The sequence below is a fragment of the Arctopsyche grandis genome, chromosome 4 (assembly GCF_051622035.1).
Source record: "Arctopsyche grandis isolate Sample6627 chromosome 4, ASM5162203v2, whole genome shotgun sequence".
Taxonomy (NCBI): domain Eukaryota; kingdom Metazoa; phylum Arthropoda; class Insecta; order Trichoptera; family Hydropsychidae; genus Arctopsyche; species Arctopsyche grandis.
The window spans coordinates 22,155,384-22,176,667 of NC_135358.1; the positions used below are offsets into that span (position 1 = coordinate 22,155,384).

General features: G+C 36.7%; 1 protein-coding gene across 1 annotated transcript in view; it reads right to left on the reverse strand.

The window, feature by feature from the left end:
- The window catches only part of LOC143910871 (calpain-1 catalytic subunit-like), a 141,045-nt gene that overhangs the window by 116,504 nt on the left and 3,257 nt on the right, over positions 1–21,284 (reverse strand). The window contains exon 2 of the mRNA XM_077429478.1: positions 20,036–20,504. Coding sequence (XP_077285604.1) covers positions 20,036–20,306 — 271 coding nt within the window. The 5' untranslated portion in view covers positions 20,307–20,504. The remainder of the gene's footprint in view (positions 1–20,035; positions 20,505–21,284) is intronic.

Consider the following 21,284-nt stretch of genomic DNA (forward strand, 5'->3'; position numbering starts at 1 on the left):
TTAAGCATTATGCACTTTTTGGTGTCGCAAAACGTGTATTGTAATTCGAAATTGTTTTTTATTCTCATTCATACATACTATATACCAGCGGCATGTCGCGAAAACCTCCCTGTTTTTATCGCACAGCCTTACTTACGTGTGCGATAGCAAGATACAAGGAGACTAGGCGATGTCATACCGAGTCAATTTTGTATCCTGCTCGCGCACACGTAAGTAAAGCTGTGCGATAAAAGCATAGATTTTCACGGCACGCCACTGCTGCATACATATGTATAACATCTTAAAAAGTTTGAATTCTACGCTTCGGATTCAAAGCCAGCGCTTTCCGCCCGAGGTGGGGTTAAATAGTTCGCACGAGCTCTCAGGTGCATTTCGGTGCATTTGAAGTGAGCTAAAGATACATATATTTATACTAAGATGCGATGTATGACCGGTTCGGCACACAATCGAGCCTATTGCATATCCGGTTTTGGGAAGAGGCGGTTCGGCGGCAACGCAAGTGGTCTCTTCCTGTTGGTGGTCGTGCCAGAGGAGACAGAGACCACCGTCGTTTGTTATCGGCGACGGGGGAAGAATGCAAGACTGCACTTAGCACGTGCACGGTGCACGTGCGATCAGCTGTTATTCGAGTATATATGTATATATACGTATGTGTATCCACAGAATAGGCTCGTAATGCGGTGCTTTATTGCCAGGACATCGGCCGGAGACGCTACAAGCGCCGTCAATAAAATACGGGAACTAAACGCCTGAAAGGTTTCGTATGTCTTACATAAAACGGTTCACTTCTCACACTACTTAATCGTCAGAACTGCTTTTACGTTTAACCCTTTGCGAACGTATTTAATTTTAGCGTGAGCTACTTTACGTTAGCCCAATGTTTAATCACTATAAAAGTAATAAGGATGGCTGCAGTTAATATATTACATTTAAAACGTGTCAATTTTTTAACCATCGCGACATTTAAGTCAGATAAAATCAACAAACACTTACAGAAGACGATGAATTTGGAGATTATTATTTTTAACTATACTTTAATGTCAACCGCTGAAAATCATGGCAATACCAATGGGTTACCTGACAACTCGTTCACAGATTTTCCGTAAACCGAGGATGCGCTCCAGGCATTACGTATACGGCCATCTCTTTCTCACCCCGACTGTTCACCAAGATCTTGTTTACTATGCCATTACGTATGCATCCATCTCTTTCACAGACCGTCTGTTATCGGTGAACAGACGGTCTGTGAAAGAGATGGCTGCATACGTAATGGCAGAGTAAACGAGATCATGGTGAACAGACGGGGTTACGTATACGTAATGCCTGGAGCGCATCCTCGGTTTACGGAAAATCTGTGAACGAGTTGTCGTGTCACCGTGTAATATACCTATATGAGTAATTTTATATCGTTGATGTTGCGTGTAAACTTTCGCCAAAGATTATTCTGCTGATTGAAAAAAATATTCCCAAAAATTATTGTTGTTGTCATTTTTCCTGATCCAAATATCTTTTTTTTTCTATTAGGAACCCTGCGATTAATACATATCCATATAACCGTAATGTCTATAATATCACTTAGACTTATCACATATTTAGATTACCATGTAAATAACATAAAAAATATAATGAAGATTTACATATATCAGACGATGCGAGTAGCTTGGACATACATAACTCACAGCGTAGCAATAGGTAATACAACCGTTTTTAAAAGTTTTGGACGCCCATGTTACTCGCATAGTGTCAACCCGGTAGTAATGGTGCATCAAAATACGTCGTGAGACCAGTAACGGCCCGGAACATCGGGAAATCGGGACAGTCTCGCGTTTGACTACAGAGGGTTAAGATTCGCAGTGATTATGTACTTGAAAGCAACACGCATTGTGAACCTTCGCATTCTCGAAGATGGTTCGATTGAAGTGCACATTTGTAACGGTGGGTTTATACATAATTAATTTCAGAACAAATGAAGCCGCCTCGGTGCAACAACAAAGAGCCAAATGAGAGAATAGCCGTGAAATTACCACCGCATCAACTCTGGAGCTATTGTGAGATCTCAGTAAATTGCACACGTGCCGCGCACGCTGAAACGATCGCTCTTCATTTATTACGTACGGATCATCCTCGTGGCATTTACATTGATACACCGTGAGGATTAATAAAACTGGAAAATTATAAAGCGAAAACACTTTGCAAACTCCAAATATTTTATCTTTTACGACTCCTCAGTCTGCCCGTCAAATTATGGTCAAATTCTTAAAATTTCACATTGAATGAACATATTTTTTCAAAAGAAATTCTACATTCACGACTATATGATTTTTTTCTTATACAATATAAAAGCATTATGAATGTATGTGAAATTTGAAAGATGAATGGATTGAAAGCACTCATTATGCCTTCGGATTTGTCGAATATATCATTATATGTAGTTTTACATAAAGAAATTATGTACGAACAAACATCTTCATTTTTTGCTTAATAGTTAAAGAAAGCATGGATGGAATTTGTGAAATCTTTCAAGCATCAAATGCCGATTGTGAACTTGATTTTTTAATAATAAAAATAACACATATTCAAATATGACATATTGAATTTTGTATAAGGGTAAAAAAAATCCACACATTTGTTGATTTGGCCTGCTCAGCATTTTGGTTCTCCGCACAGCGACCCGACCCTCTCGTCTTAGAGGGAAAATTGCATGTGACTAGAATTTTTCACGTAAAATGTACAAGGGAGATAATCGAAAGAGTTAATCTATAAGCATGAAAGGTAAAGCTATCTATGAAAAACTTTAATCTGTCACATTAGCGTGTGCAACCCAAAGTATGTAGAAATGGAATTCAACTAATAGTAAATTGTGTACATAGATTTTACTCATGAATTTTCCATTTTCCATTGACATTTTATAGAATGTTAATATTATATATGCACCTATACATACATATATGTATGTATAGGATTTCAAAATGATGGGACTTCGTATAATCTCTTATTCAGACGATATGTTGTTCCATTACGGACGATTAGGCGCTACACGGTCTAAAAAGATAACCTTACACAGAATCCAACGTAAATAAGGTATTGTTGACGGAAACAAAATTTAATGACCCACATCCGACAATGGGCCACGTTATTAGTTGGGAAAGTTCCAATAATTGAGTTCGATGGCATATGTACATATGTGGGATAGTTCAAGTGCAAATTTAATCTACTCTCCAAACTAGAAACCTTTCACAAAATGTCAAACGAGTTCAATTTTAAACGCTCAATTTACCAAAAATCATTTCTATCATACATATGTATAAGTACATTTAATAATATTACATAATTGAAACTTGTTTTTTTTTTTTTAATAATTATTAAATAATGATAAGGATCATTTACATACTGATTAAAATAGACGAAGCTATGTGATATACATATGTGCATACATATATACTCATCAACAATTTTATATTAATGCATTGTTATCGATTGACTAAAAACTTCTTCTTCTTCCTCGTTTGCTCAATGCTGAGCGTCGTGGTCATTGATGTCTGGAATTTGATGGATGATCCGCCTAAATTTATTCCTGTTCTGTGACAAGTTTAAATCAAAGAACTGAGAGACGATCCCCTCAGTTCTTTGATTTGGTCTAACCATCTCTTGGGAGCCCGTCCTCTCGCTCGCCTTCCTCTAGCGTTCCGGTGACTACCAGCCTCTCCAGATTCTTTACATTCTTCTTGGTCATATGGCCAAAGTAGGAAAGAATCCTTTTATTACGTGTTGTGGAGAGTTTCTCTGAGACGACTGGCTTTTTGAGGATGTTCGTGCCTCTTGTGGTCCATGGGATGCACAGCATCCATTTCCAACACCACATTTCGAATGCATCTAGAATGTCCATTTCTGTCTTTTTCAGGGTCCATGTCTCGACCCCATTACATTGCAATGGGGAACACCAAAGAACCTCACAATATTACAAATGAACATATGACAAAAATCCATATTCCATAATATTGCCACGAAAATTTTCCCATGGTAAAAAATACGCCTCTGTACCAGTAAGAGTAAATTCAATTAACTAACAAAAGTATGCGCAGAAACATCACAGTCGATTACAAATTACATTTACTGATGAAAATAAAGTAAAAAAATGTGTATAATTCAATTAACTCGACAAAAAAAGAAGCTGATTTAGCACCATGCTGATTTCAAAATAAGCAATGAGCGGCTAAATTCGACTCGAACGGAAAAAGCATACACGCGCGTATCGCATATCGCAAACGAATAAACGCGCATAATTATGCAAATGAACATTTACATATAATAACATAATAATAATAAACGCATAATTCATCGAAGTTTTCTTTAAGGTTTACCTACACGGCGAATTCTGCGCGACGAAAAGGTCAAAATTACGACTGAGAGACAGACGCTCGATGAGTCACGTTTGAATATTTGAATTATTTTAATTGAATTTTTCCAATGAGACGTCGAATACATCATTTTCCGGTGAAGAAACATCCGTGCGAACCCGCTCTTTAGCCGCAACATAATAATCTGCGTCGAAAATTATGACTGTTACGGCAAGGTCGACATAATTTCCAGATAATAGACCCTAGGATAGGTCCCACCCACATGGCGTTTTTTTTTTGTTTATTTATTTAACATACATAGATGCAACAAAGTACGACAATTCCACAGTACGACAGTACGTCATAATATGCAACGAGTGAGCACCGTCATTATGTGGACGGTCGGCTCAAGAGTTTATCATGCGTTTTGTGCAAACGATCGATGGTAATTTTCGTGCCGTAACTTTGTACGATTCAGTCGAACGTAATAACCATAAATCACGCTGATTGATTTAACTGCTTTTACTGAATCCCGGCAATAAAATTGCACGCGAGAGATGCGAATGCGCATGCGCGCGTTTATAATTCGCCATTGTGTTCGGAGATTACCGTCGATTGTAAATTTTCAGCTACACTAACTTACTTACTAGCGGGCTCTCTTCATTCGGAAAACACTGTAAAGTCTCGTTCACACTTAAGTGCGAATATACTCCAAAACAAATGAGAAACTATGTTTATCTATTGTCAAATTAAACTTATTAACAACATACATAATATTATATTATATCTAACGATACATATGTACATAGGTATCAATTAAGATAAAAAAGAAAGTAGGTAGTGAGCTAATAATTATATCCAATGATATGCTGTGTGTAAGTAATGCAACAGTTTAATCTATGACCAAAAGAAAGTGAAAGGAAACTTCCGAAAATATACCAGACATGTGCTAAACCCTCACATGATCGAACTAAGATTGTAATGTGAACACATCATTACATGATTTTTTCGAATGTGTGAGCTTTCTGAATGGCAAAACTTTTGACAACTACCTGGAAAATGTAGTAAATTCCGACTCGTTATTTAAAAACAATTCAGATTAAATACGTATGTATACAAAATATTGATTGATTGAGTATTATGGCAAAATATTTAGTTGAGCACAAATAGTGCATTTTTCCCAAACATGGTTAAACGCGTGAAGAAAAAGATCTTCGATCAATGCATTTTGCTAGTGATGACGCCAAGATGCTACGGTGTCACGAAAAATCACTCACGGATTTTACACTCAACTTAAATCGATAAAATACAGCAAATAAATTTTCAATATAAAGCATTGTCAAAAAAACGAATATGGGTAATACACTCTGTTGTCGTCACTAAGAATTACAACACCGAAAGTACCGATACCGATGGTATCGGTATTTCACCGAAAATAAGTTTTTGGTACTACCGGTACTATAAACTAAATAAAAGTACCATAAAAAATAAATCCGCAGATTTATCAAAATAATTAATCTGACTTTTACAAACGATTGCAGTGATCATAATTTACACGTTAATTTGAACTCTATATGATTTGATACATGTGTCATTCCATCCATCAAAAACTATAAACCGTTGAGTGTAAAATCCGTGAGTGATTTGTCGCGGAACCACGATGACGCCAAGATGCTACAATGCACTCAAAGAAGTATGGAATTTCTTTGAGTGCATTGTAGCATCTTGGCGTTATGCTTGGCAAAACGAGAAAAGACAGGAAGCGGAACACGTGGGTGAGAAGTATGACAAGGGTAGTGGACATAATGGATAAAAGAGATTGAAATATCAACGGGCGGGCCACGTAGCTAGAAGAATGGACGAAAAATGAACAAAAGGAGTGCTAGAATGGTACCCGATAGAATGCAAAAGGGTAAATTGAAGACCGCAGGGAAGATGGGTAGACGAAATTATGAAAATATGTGGGGTGAGATAAATGAGAGCTGTGCAAAACAGAGACGAATGGAAGCGTGTTGGTGAAGCCTTCACCTAGCAGTGGATGGTGAGTGGCTGTAGATGATGATGATGATGATGATGACAGTTAAACAATCGCTCATACGTACTATCGAAATTATATATAATGAAAATTTTAAAATCTGAGTAAACTAGCCTTACATAAATTATCTGAAGGGTCAGCACTCGTATTATAAGCGAAACCCATACAACCACCATCGGACGCAATATGGTTCAATCGGCGAGCCCTTTCTTACGTTCGGCCCCAGGGCTGCGAAAAACCGTCGATAGAAACACAATGGGTCGCTTTCAATTTCAACCGATGCAATCGAAACAACTACCTTATTTATGTGCGCAACGAGTGCTAAACTCGCTCGACACTCGGGGGGCCCACTAGTAGTACATAATGGCCACGATATAAGCTCAGACGAGTGTTATTTTTTTCTTCCATTCACATATGAGTATGTATGTATGTACATATCTAATACATATAATTTTTATTTTTAATTCGCGAAGAGCGTGAGCACGCGATAGAAGTACATCAATTCAGATTACACGTCTCGGAAGCAGTAAACTTCCTCGATCTAGTATCGACCGGTGTAATTAATGCGTACGTGCCCCACGAGTCGAACGGTTCACTTCTAAATATGGTAAATAGTCAATTGGTCAAGTGCCGGATCCGTCTTCACCCACATACGATAGATCAGAGATTTTCAAACACATTCAGCTAAAAACGATCGGTGCAAGGGTGCACAACCCCCCGTAAGGTTCATTTTTGTTACACGTCAAATATGACAATTAATCTAAATTTCGTCGTTACTAAATAATAATTCAATGTTTTTATCTATAAACACACAATTTTGAAATTATATGTACATAATATGTACATATTACACGGAAAATTTTGTCGCGTAATTTATTTTACAACCGTGTCAAAAATATTATCCTAAAAAATTTCTCGATCTATACATATCGTATACATACATACATATAATAATTGTCTATTGCGTGCGTGTCGAGTATGTATGATAGTAGTCAACATGCCTCTCCTTTTCCCGTTGGAGTCGTATATCGTGGAAAGAGACGCGGCGTAAAATAATAATATTTAAAATTTAATTAATTTTTTTGAAATAAAAATTAACATTTTAAAATTATTATTTTATTAATGTCGGCCGATCAAATGGAGTGCACATAAGCCACTAATATAACACAATATTATATGAATGTGAGTGATATACTTTGGGGAACGTATGAAAATACCATGCGAGTGCGTACGACTTGTCCGTCAGCAAAGACAAATTTGCAATACCTTTTCCGGACGTATTTCGAGCTGAATCTTAAATAGACATTGAGAATTATTTTATGTTTATCATACGACCGTTAGAAAGTTCAAACACCCACACACAAACTACTTTGAGTGATTTTGCTAAGTGGTAAAAGTGTAATGTTTGTGAATATGTTGACGGAAAACAAACAATGTGTGTTCGCAAATAGAAAAGAACAAATTTTTAGAAGGCTAGAAATTTATGAAAGGACCACAAAAGCAGAAGCAGTTTGCGACGGCTGTACATATTTATTTTTATATAAGGTATACAAAATCTACTTTAATGTTTTAGGTGAGAGATTTTTCCGGCGGTTGTTTCTTATTAAAAAATCTAAATCTCTTTTGCTATGTGTAATGTGTAATCAGCCCTAGAGGTAAGTAGCACAGTGATGTGTATAAGAGACGTTTTGAAAACACCTGAAGTCTAATTTACAAGTCGCTACGAGCTAATAACGATCGTGCTCGTGCAAAAACGCAACCTTGACACTGGCAACGTCTTTTTTAGACCTCGTCCAGAGGTTAGATAGATACCCAACTAGCTGGCTTCATTCGCACGCGAAAATCTCCCTTAATCTCACGCGGCACCACACAGCAAACATGATCATATTTAGGAAGAGGAGATAGCCTCGAGCATTCGAGGAGGAGGAGGAGAACAACGAGCGTATGGCAAGTTGTCTTTGATGTCGTACGACGTGGTTCCCACGACCAAGTCGAAAAGTAGCCACAACGTAGCCTGGTATAAGTATGTAGACGTGGAAAGCATGTGCCGCATAAACAGCAACATATTTGCACGTCAGTAGCATGTTGTCTATGTGGCATTTCTAATGAGACCAACAAACACGACAAGTGTTGGAGTAGACACTGAAAGAGCACCTAAGATGCATCACGAGTAAAATTCACCATCATAAAAACACCACAATATAAAATATACATTTGATTCAGAATACTTACTTCTTATAGATCTTATGCTGTAATAAAATACTAAATAAAATAATCGATTAAGATTTTTTAATAATAAAACTTCTTCAATATCAATATGCGTATATTTTATTTTATGTACATATGTATGTTCATCAAACGACAAGTCTGAAAAAAAATATTCGCACTTAAAGGAAAACACCTTTCAATGGGATGACTCACGAATGTTGTGCGAAGCTGGGAACACGATTTAAGGCTTAAGCGGATGCAAAAACATTAAAGAGCACAACACTACCAGTACAGTGTACATTTAGTACAAGTACCCCTTATCTCTGGTCTGATGGTTCTTTGACACCGGCTGACCCGAAATCTCGCAATTCACTCGAGATCAAACTGTAGTTTAATGTCGCAAAAGACAGAAACAAAAAGGCGAGAAAGAATTCTAAGCCGCTGTTGAAAAAAAATGTCATGCGCTTTTTCATCGACGAACAAAGACTGATTGTGCGTTTTTTGAAACGGCACGGCGATCCAGTTTTAGTTCGTTTGACATATGTATTTGTATGTACATACATACATACATATATACTACCTCGTCATTTGTCAATCGGTACATTGGAGAGCGTAGGTTGCTCCAGAGTTGACTGATGACCCTGTGACACCACAGGTGACAACAGCAAATAATATAACAGAGACTGGATAAAAAGCACTATGCTAATACTACACAATGCAACGCAATGACGTGCGTGATGTAAATTAATGATGGATGTAAATGAACTGCGCGGGTACCGCATAACAACTTACATTAGGGTTCGTGATTATTGATCAGCGAGTATTCAAAGTCGATATGCTACAGACAGAAAAGTAGTATTATACAAATAATAAATTAACTATTATTCTGTTGACCTCTTAAAGTATATTATGTGTGTGTGTATGATAAGATATTAGAATCCTCAATGAAGTTCTTTAAATTGTATGGAATATTTTATTGAAAAAGATAAATATACAAAACTAATATACCATAAATTAATTGATACAAATTGTGCAAATCACAATGAATTATTATACGCAGGTGTGATTCAAAACAAACGAACGCCGAAAAAAAACTAATAATAAATAACAACAAAATTAGAAACAACCAGTCAACAATGAAGTATATGAATGGGATATACGAAACATGGTCATTAAAAATTAATGAACACATAATCGCACGAACTTTTGACCCACCGCGAAAAACATTACATTTGCATAAATTTTCTACGACTGCAAAGTGTGGAGTGTTTAATCCAAAGCGATAATTTATAAATCCACTCGATAATCATCGATACGCCAATTTCAGCGAGATTTTAGTCTAATATCGAAGTTTATCCTGTGTTAATAATTACTCTGAACATCTAATTTAATTATAGTTTCAATAACGAATTAATAATACTGGCGTTCCGAGTCAACATTAACGGCGCGCCCAATCTTCTCTAGACTTAAAAAAGTTCGATTGCTCCTTTTATAATACTTATCCGACTAAGTATTGCATCCATACATACCCACGAACAATATTATAATATAGGTAGATAGGCGCCATTTTATCGTCGATCTCGAGGATGAAGACCGACCGGCACGCAGTTTGAATACAAAGCACTTCACGGGTACGGACGTTCTTTAGCGTTTACAGGAGTTCCGCTGAAGTTGAAATATCAAGTGTCCGCCGACATAAGAAACTCAAGGAAAAAAATAAGGAAGTTGAAGAAGTCGATGCGATGCTGATGTGCACAAGGATTAAATAAAAAGGCGAACGGGGCGAAAGCGTCACGTGTCACGGGGCCATTATCGTACCAGATGGCCGCTGGATCAGATCTTCGGGATCAGGATTCATGTCTTGGGTATCGGCGTGTTCCAAGATCAGCTGCTGCGATAGCAGTGGCCGGTGGAAGCTCAGGAATGCTCCCCTGAAGGTCGAGTTTTGTTTTTCAGCAAATGCAAACGTCCACTCTAAGGCCATCTATTATCATACGTGATGGATTGGGGAGGGGCGTTATAAAATTAGAAAACCTGGAAGAATGGGTGCAAGTTGTGAAAAAAAAAATACGCACAATCTCAAATGAGTAAGAAACGATTTTGTAATAGCGTTTTTGGGGAAGAATATGATGATTACTTCTATTAAAAATCATTAGTTGCAACCGTGACCGAATTCTTACTGTTTCCAAAGCTAAACTAACCTAACAGAATCGGGAAAGGCTCGAATTTTCGGTATCCCGGTCTACAATACTATTTTCGTGCGTCGTCTTCTCCTCGTGAAACCTATCTTCATTCAAATCCTTTAAAATATGATATAAAACAGTAATAATTTATAAATACAATAATTTTTAAAATTTAAATTTTACTCAACGCACGTCCTATAACAATACAACGGCAAACAAAAACAAGTAATGAAAGCCAACACAAACAGAATTAAACAACTCGCGTCACGCCTAGCTACACACACGAAGGATAATTTCTACACAGATGATCGAACGACGGCTCATTATTTATAGATCAAAGATCCTCAATATGCGAACGATCGATGATTGATAAAAACAATAATGAAATGTTCACTCAACAAACGGTGCACTTCCACGATATCGTGGTTCAGAGTTCACTAAAAAGTAAAGATTTCGCGATGCACGTTGAGGCAATTGAAAAGAGATAATGTTCCCTCATCGAATGGGGAAATATTGAATATTTACTTTGCCCGACGGGAGGACGACGAGGGAGAGGGAGACGCTCATCAAAAACTCGTTAAGACCGAGAAGAATAAACCCCCCCCCCCGACAGACTAACCGACTGTGCGATAATGCATCTCAATGTTCACATCCGATAAAAATAATATACATACACACATCCACGTTTGATTTATAAATAATCCACAATGCGGGGGTAAAATTAAAATTGGCAAAGTTAGAAAGCCGCTGGGCAATAATGCCTTGTAAATAAATGAGTAATGAGTCGCGTTTACAAAGTATCCGAGTCTTGTAATTAAGCCGCGATCTATCATAGGGCGCTTGTGACAACATATCTGATAAAGAAGACATTACTCTCGGGCTGGGCTTATCTTGATTTATTGGTTCAAACGCCGGACCAGACCAGACCCAGACCTTCAAGCACCAGCGGATTACTCATTGCACTACTGAAATTTCCTTTTACAAGACACACGTCGCGGAAATTTTCCGATTAAGTCTTATTCGACTCTCGCGAGAATAAGAAAATACATTTTCTTGCAAATACATTTTCTGGGTGGGTAACTCAAATAACATTGGACCGTCAAGCACCTCTTAAATTAAAGTTAAAAAGTAGTTAATTTAAAATGAAACGAATCAGTCTATCACAAACATATTCGGAACAAAAAAACATTTTTTAGAAAAAAATAACGTATCGTAACCGATACTAAGTCTCAATTCGGTAGGATGAACAGTGTTAGGTAGGATAAACAGGATGAACAGAAAAAATCCCCTAAATACACAGACATACAGACACACACATTTTTTCTAGATAGTGAAAACGTGATTAGTGATCGATTCTGAGTTCGAATCAGTCAAAATTTCGAGTTCGAATTTTCGCATGATCATAAAACTTCATCTATTGTTACTACGTACAAAACATATGTAGATAAAGTAAAAACATAAATAGTGAACACTAAAATACTACTTCTTAAAATTTTTAAACCAGCTAAAATTTAAAAATCTAGCATTTTGGGTCAAATTGGACCAGAGCGACGCAACCTTTTGGTATTCGCGGAACACGTTGTTTCGATTCGTAGAGTTTGTCAGTCATACATTAATTGTACTTTATCGGTAGTCGCTAGCTAATCCCTACATACATAGGTGACAAAACATTAACTAACATCGATTTTCTCCGTCACACGCGATCTCGCTCGCACGCGTTAGATCAAAATGGTGCGTACGATACAAAAAGGGCCGTGGCCACCAGGTTGCGATGCTCCGAATTAGACGACTATGGTATTTCGACATGTCCATTTACATATGTAGATACAAGCAACAAAGGAAGTACACATACTGTTAGATTCTTGAATTGAAAGTTTGTCCAAATTCCAAATCATCTTCTATTAAATATCGGCATTAAGTACATAAATGGTGTTGGAACTTACAATATTTCCATCATAATAATAGTGTCGAATATCGATAGTCATCCCACTAAACTACAGGACAATACGCACAATGAAATTCTAAGAATCCCCCATATAATAATTTGGTATGGGATTAAATCCAAAGTATAAACGACTTGTCCTATACTGGGGGGGGGGGGGTATTTGAATGAAGACGTTCCAGTCGATCGACCGGGAGTTGTCCGTCAAAACAGTAAGAATGGTAGGTGAAGGTAATTACCTACGGCACTGGTGTAATTTGGTCCGGAGGCCAATTTGGGCCCTGGTCCGGGGCGATTAGCCGGACACGGATTGAAAACTGTGAGAATCGGCGTCTGGGTACAATGAGCACTCGAACAAGAAGTCGACAACAACAGTTAGGCAGCGCGACGGCAGAGCCATCGACCGTAATGGGTTCGACTTGAAACGTGTCCAATTTACCACCGGACAACAACAACAACAAACAAACAGAGAAACAACAGAAGCGCATGCGATGCACCACCCTGAGCAAGATTCTGTTCATGCAACAGTTGCCGGTCTCAAGTTCAGACCGCTGCAACATATGGACATATATATTACGACTGGAAAATGTTAAGAACCAGTTGTGTCAATCCAATTATACAAATTGAAATAATCGATAAGTATCAAATGTGTATCTTCACTTTTTAAAATCCCCTGTGCTATTAATTAAATGAAAAATAGTGGCTTTTTTAAAAGACTAGAAAAACTGAGACGAAATTTAGTACAGAACCACCTCAGTAAAGAAACGCAAAGTGGAGACCGTCAACATGAATCATAAATTCATATTTTTTGGTCATACTACATTATCGAGAAGGCCCACTAGAACGACATTTCCAAAGTAGGAAGGATATTACGATTCAAAGCATTCTCACCTCCCAGAAAAAAATGATGAACACCGGCTTAGTCGAAAAAAGCACGAGGATATCAAATCACAGGTGGCAACAATCAACTACTGGTAGGTACACGTGTTCGACTTTTAGTGCTTTTTGAATTTTTTCAAAACCGGACGGGTCAGCGGAAGTCGTGACGGCACGCCACGCCGTATCAACACCACCATCGGAATTATGGTATTTAACCTCAGACTTAATTGGATTCCTTCAAATCTCGACTCGGACCAGATTCGAATTGACCTCACCATCGTGCACCATCGCCTCTTATTAACACTACGTCCATCATCAACTATTAGAATTCTACATGTTATTTAAAGTGCCGCGGAATACATATGTACATACATACTTATTCGACTTCAAACGTTGCCTCTTTGCTCTTTTGACAAACATCACCCTCCAACACGGTGCTGCAATAACAATCGAGAGTTCAGTTCCAATTGATGCCGGGATAGAACAAAAAAAATGAGATTGAGTAGAATTCTACGTTAGTTCAAGTTTGCAAAAATGTGGTCCATTACAAATTCAATTACATAACAGGGAAAATTAGTAAAAACGAACACGAATGTATTTTACTTGATGGAACCAACTTAATGACTCATTTGTTTGACGTTTGTAACTTGACGAATCTTTTTGAAAAAAATGTAATTTTGGTAGATATTGGAACGATCGAGCCTGTATCAAGTGAATTTGTCGATCGAGTGAATGAAAGATACATACAAACCTCTATTTGTATATACATATATATATACATATATACATACATATATGTATTTATTGTATACTAATATTCGAATTTCAGAAAATACTGTTCACAAGCGGAACAGTATTTTCGCGAGTGATTCCATAATAAGAAAATTAGCGACAATTCGCAAACGGATCGCACTCTTGAGAATTGTACTATTGTGTAGATATATAGTAGGGTTGGCATCGCAAGGGTCAAACGAGATATATTAAACCTCCGGGACCGATTTGTACGACTTACATGTCCTATTAGGGACTATTACTGTCAATTAATTATTCATTTACTGTACAGAAATAAGCCAAAGCTTTTATAAAGTCGCTTAGATGCGTACAATAAACATCCATACATACGTGCCAACGTTCATAAATACATATGCCTATGTACATATACATGTGTAGTACTATTATTTAAATGTTGCCGATAGCAACCCCTCGCTCACCACTACCGATCATAATCGGAGATTCGAAAATCGCACACCATACATACATACATACAATGTACACATGCACGCACAAATACGGTTTAATAGAATAAAGAATGAATTATGACGAATGAAAATCTTAATGGCAACGGAGAGTCATGATTATTCACGGGAGGGGGTCCGTTATAATAGTGGCGCGTGCCTGCCGCTACTTCCGACCCATCCTGTTCGTCTGCGGTTCCCAAAATGTAGACTGGGAATGCCCTGTAAGTTACAAACTAATGAAACACAAATTACGATCTAAAGTAAACATCTTAAATATGTAAGTATATGTACATACATAGATACAGATTACAATCCTAACCGACGTAATTTGCAGATGAAATAATAATTGAATTTAAATTTTAAACATAAAAGAAAACTAAAAAACACACACACACACACAATCAACTGTAGACATTTGATATGAAGCATAATTGATCCATTATCTGGACAATTATTCCGTCACATCAGACGAACAAAAGGCGCAGAGGTGTAATGACTGTGTAGCAAATTCAAAATCACCTCGTTCTAAGCCGCCGGGTGTCTGGTTCAGCGCTTGTCAAACGTTTCCCTCCTTCTATATTATGTCCTACCACGTCCATCGTGAAGATTGAGAAGCGTCCCGTTTTTCTCATATCAATCTCGCGGCGAGACAGATCGGACATAATTTCCCGGCGACCGAACGCGTATCTCGGAAAGAAGACAAAAACGCCGCGCTTCCCGCCCGGATTGCGCGTGCGATCGCAATAAAGAACCGATTGCCTCACGTGTGTGCACATTCATATGTATGTTGAATTGCAACACATATACAGCTAACCCTTAGCGGGCCCAAGCAAAGTCTACATATGTATGCAAAATACTCAAATACTATAAGTAGATATGTAATTTGAAATTGATTTTAAAATCATTGTTAGAATTAAAATTATATCAAAGCTCAAATGGAATAAGTATACATTTGACTGCACAATATGTACATAAAAAGGCGATTCCCACACTCGGCTAATCCATAAAAGTGGCGTTATTTAAAATGACCTCAAGGGGGAGTATCGGCCCCGAAATAATGTCGAATTTCCGCGTGGAAGACGTGCGTAACCCATAAAACTGTACATTTGAGAGACATCCTTGTTGAGCAAGGATTGCGCCATTTTATTGCGGACCACCCATTGTAAGCGCGTGGGATAATAGTTAAAATAACCAAGCGCGGAAGTGATGACTCTTAAGCGTATGTTCGGCATAATATAATCATTACGTGTCAGTATAAAACATTAATTTTATTATCCACTATAGTACAGTGCATACGTACATAAACCAGTCGCCCACTTAATTAGTTAAGCGATTTAATAAACCGTCTGATTTACACTCAAATCTTACCTATGGGGGTAACAGCACAGTCACACTTATACGACAACTTTCTGGATTACCGCTATTTCATACACATAAAAAACCAGAAAACATGTCTTCAGATATGCGTACACTATGTATGTATGTACATTGTATGTACATATGTTGAAAGTGATGTAAAAAAAGAAAAATCAAAAGCCCATCTACATATGTATATCTCTGCATATGTATGTACATATAATACATACATACATGCATGTACATATGTAGGTATTAGAAATGACGAAGAAAATAAATACTATCCACGATAATTTTTCCGATGAATAATTGACTTAAAGCGTTCAAATTTAAAAAATATATATTTCTTCAACATATGGTAGAAAAAAAATGCATAAATTCAGTTTTTTTAATCGATTGATCGCAGCCGTTAGAACGAAGCGCAGCGATTCTAGCTGAATGCCTATCTAAGAAGAGTGCTCGGTTTGGGCCCGTTAATCCAAATTCGCAGGGTTGCCACATTCGCACGCGAGTGTTTTTGTTTTGTTTTTCGTATTACATTAATACTTATATATTTTTTCCGTTTACATTTTCGCACGTTTTCAGACAACAATACGCCGCACAATCAATAGCTAAAATTACAATAAAAACTATCCCACCGAAAACAACCGTTCGCGATTCGACATTATTATTTTTTCACCCATAAAAGACGCCCTGAAAAAAATCACGCGGGCGAATATTGCACGCTCATTATCTCACGAACCTTTGACCGCGATAAACACACAATTACATAGACACTTCCGGATCTACATATGTACATACATACATACATATAACAATACTATTTTCTTTTAGATTTTGTATTCAAATTATTATACCTATATAATGGTACCAATCTAAAAGAAACGTTCTGCACTTTTAATCCGTAAGCCGAGTAACTTTGATGATTATTTTTTAGATAAATGTTATAATTGGAACAACATAAACAACACGCGTAACAGTAAAATTATTAGAAAATATAATTAACGTTACAACTGGTAAAAAAAATCGTCGCATTCCTAACCGAGATCTGTATTGGAAATTGTGTGAGACTGAAGCATCTGTCGTACAAGTGTGCAAAAAATACATAGACAGTTAAGTACGAATGAACAGATATGGAAAATGCGGTATAGACGAGTTAGATTCCGATGAATGGCGATTTCTTCGAAAGTCACCATCGTCAATGGAATGAAAACTGCATTCAACTTGTAATTTGCTTTTATTTGTAAATTGCTGCGACCCAAATACAGGTGTTACTACTGCCACTACTACCAACAATAAAGTGCATTTTCTTCGATGCGGGCTCAGTTTATCGTAACTTTTGTTAAATGTTATGACGAATAAGCTGAAAGTATTCGAAATGCAGATATACTGCAGAACTACGAGAATTTTGTGGATTCACATATGTGCGTACACAAGAAGATAAGGTTACGAGGATAAATGTGGAAAATCGTCCGGGAAAGTTGAACAGTCGTCATGACGTCCACGGTTGTCATACAATATTTGTGTAATCCGATAGCGGTATCGCAACGAACTTTCGTTTGCATTAACGACGCTAACTCTCAATTGAATATTGGATTGAGATATCATACAGTCGAGTGGTGTTTGAGACCATTCAGATTATGAAAGTGAAACACTCGAGTGACTCGACATCAACACAAGAAACATCGACATGCGAGCAAGAGCGAAACCCGCACTTTTGATCAAAATATGTATAAACACTAGAATTTTGAAAATTCTCACCGAAACGATTCCAAATAATCAAATACGAAAAGTAATTTTTTCAATTCGCTTTATTTGTGTATATCGGACATAAAATGACAAAATAGTTTTTTATTAAAGCAAAAAAAAAACGATAAAAAAATATTATAATCCTTCATTATTACATATTAATCCCTGTTCTACCAACTTTTCATGTACATATATCCTTTTTATATAGATCTTGTTCTTCTCGTAACAGTATCCCCCCTCATATTGATCAATTTTGTTGTTCCTTTTCTTGCTTTTGCATTTATATTATTTAGTCATTATTTTTCGTATCTCATATATTCCATATCTCCCACTATCCAAAGCTTCTCTTCTTTTTTTTTTTTTTTATTTCATTGTTATAATTTATTTTAAAAAAACGGTATCAATGTTACATACATACATACATTTTTTATGTACGTTATAATGCTGATTGTTTCTGTTTTTGAAAAATAAGTAAATAAAAAATATTTTAATTCAACCAAAACTAAATATAATATGAATAAAAAGTAACTAGAGACGCTGTATCAAATTTTGAGATTTTAACAGAACTTTTTACAGTTGAAAATGCATCTTTCAGAATTTACTTTTAATACTTACTAAAACTTAAAAATGAAAATATATGAAAAACATATGATCAGCCTAACACTACCGAGTGTGTCAACTAAGAATTTAGACGAATTAAATGCATAAAGAATTAAAAGAAAAATGTGTAAAAGGTTGACGGCGGGCCGGTGGTGCGAGCGAGCGCAAGTGACCTAATGTCGAGCTCACGACTCGGGCGAAATGTATTCCCGAGTCACGATTTGTGATCGGATAAATATCTGGGCTTTAATTAAAATGGTACGCAGCGCGGGCGTTTAGGCCACGTTTCGTCCGCGCGCGAAAACTCGACGCAGGAAACCGACACTTTTGAAACCGCTGCACATTTCGAAAACGCAACGACGCGACAACACTATGCACACACACAAACACACACACACACACACACACACGCACATGTACATACATGTGTGTATTATAATTTTGTGCAACCATCGACATTGAAGACGCGAAATGAAAAATGCCTATGACGCAACTGGCGATGCTATTTTTCCTTTCGAATACGATACGAAATGCCCATCCCTCGGTTGGAGGTGTATTTGTAAACGTTCCATGTGAAATTATAATTGTGACGTATTATAATATACATACCTACATTGAGCGCTGTTTTTTTTTTCAAAAAAAAAGTGATACAATATGTTTTAACATTAAGTATACATAGGAGAGATATCGCTTCCTGTCGTCGGTCTATTTTTGGACGACGACACTTATTATGGACATCGTTTTCAATCAATCGACTGCTTAATCCAAATATTGGATCAAAGGCGTGTCACGTAAAACTAAATAATGCCTGCGATGATTTGAGTAAAAATTTTAAAGAACATATTTATATATACGAGCGATCGCAATACAAAATAAACTAGCTTAACCTAACCCGGATACAAACATAATATTAACTAATAGTAATATTATTATATACATATTGCTAATACATAGTTAATATCGAGAGTAAAAAAAAAGTATTCAGTAATGTCACGTGGATTTTATTTTTAACGTCAAAATCTAAATAGCCAACGACTTTGGTCACATCTTTATAAAAGTCCATTATGAAACAATTTTATTCTTCCACTAAAAAGAAATTCTTATAAATTTTAGCATACTAATTCGGTTTGAGATTTATAATCTTAAAAATAAAACTACAAGCAGCCGCAACTTATCGCATCATTTCACGAGTCAAAGAAAATTGGGCTCATATGCTTAATTGTACAATTTTTGATTATCTCACGATGGCGTATTCACACATAGATAAAGCAAGCGTATTTTCTCTCACCGAAAAAAATATCAATTAATGTACTAAATATACCTAAATATTTTTTACAATTCACTGATACAGTTTCAATGTACGTATATATATATATATATATATATATATATATATATATATATATATATATATATATATATATATATATATATATATATATATATAAACCCGGCGAAAAATACGCCTTCGTGAAATGAAAACACTTGGTATGGCTCTGGATACTGACTTGCGTGTCCGTTGGCTTTCGGCTGCTGCTGCTGTTGCTGCTGCTGCTGCTTGGCGTGATAGTGTCCGTTGTTGTTGACGTGACCGTTCTGCTGAGGATACACGTGTCCGTGGCCGTGGCCGTAGCCCTGGGCATGGCCGTTGTGGCCATTGTGGCCATTGTGTCCGTTGGGCAGGATGGCCTCGCTAGTGCTGGGGCGCAGCCTCGTCTGTTGGCCCCCGTTCTGGACGGGGGGCGCAGGCTGCGACTGGGTCCTCATGAACTTTTTCATTTCTCACTACACACTCCCACACCGCTCAATTTCATTCATCGAATAAATGACAATATAATACATGGATAAGAAGGAATCACATTCATTTATCTATACATAATAATTACACGAACGTGTCGCAGCACGTGCACTCTCGTAGACCGATCCATCGTTCACACTATCGAACGGAAGCGACGCGGTGCCGCATGTTGACGATCGCTGCAAATAAAAATGTTCAATTGTTAATCTTATGCGTATATGTATGTAATGAGGCGATATTTTATTTTATAATTGGGTCAATTTTAAAATACAAATATGAACATAGTTATAGCAACGTGAAATGGTATTTTCCGATATTATCTATCTCAATTAATGAACCGAATATCACATATTTTTCCTACCTATTAAATCATTGCCATTTTTTATTTGTTTCATCTCTTTTAAAAGTCAACGAGAAGACACTAAAGAGGACACGTATCATGCACACATACATATATTTATGTGTATTATAAAAAAAATGTCAGTTGAGGCGAGGCTCAAAAATGCGTATATAATATAAAAAAGTCAAGCATTGCTAATGGCATGAGTGATAAAACCAATGTGGTATATTTAACATTAAGTTTTCCTTCTTCTTTTTAAAACATACCGTTTAACCACATGAAACAATGTCTTTAGCAATGACAATAAACATTATTTAAGAATAGTTTTTTTTTTTTAAAAGCTTTTATTTAGTTTGAAATGTATATGTACATATCTGCCGTTCGTATATATATTTTTAGTCGAGTCAATCCCGATCGTCAAATTGATCCGATATTTATCACCTCCAATGGTTTAAAAATCGTTTGCAAGCTTCGAGATATGAAAAAAAAAGGAATTATATCCTACAATGGCTACTTGACAGATATGTAAATATAAATACAAATTATACTGATAAATGTTTTCGTGTGTGATGAATTCTTATAAAATATTCGAAAAAAAGAAGTTACATATGTATGTATA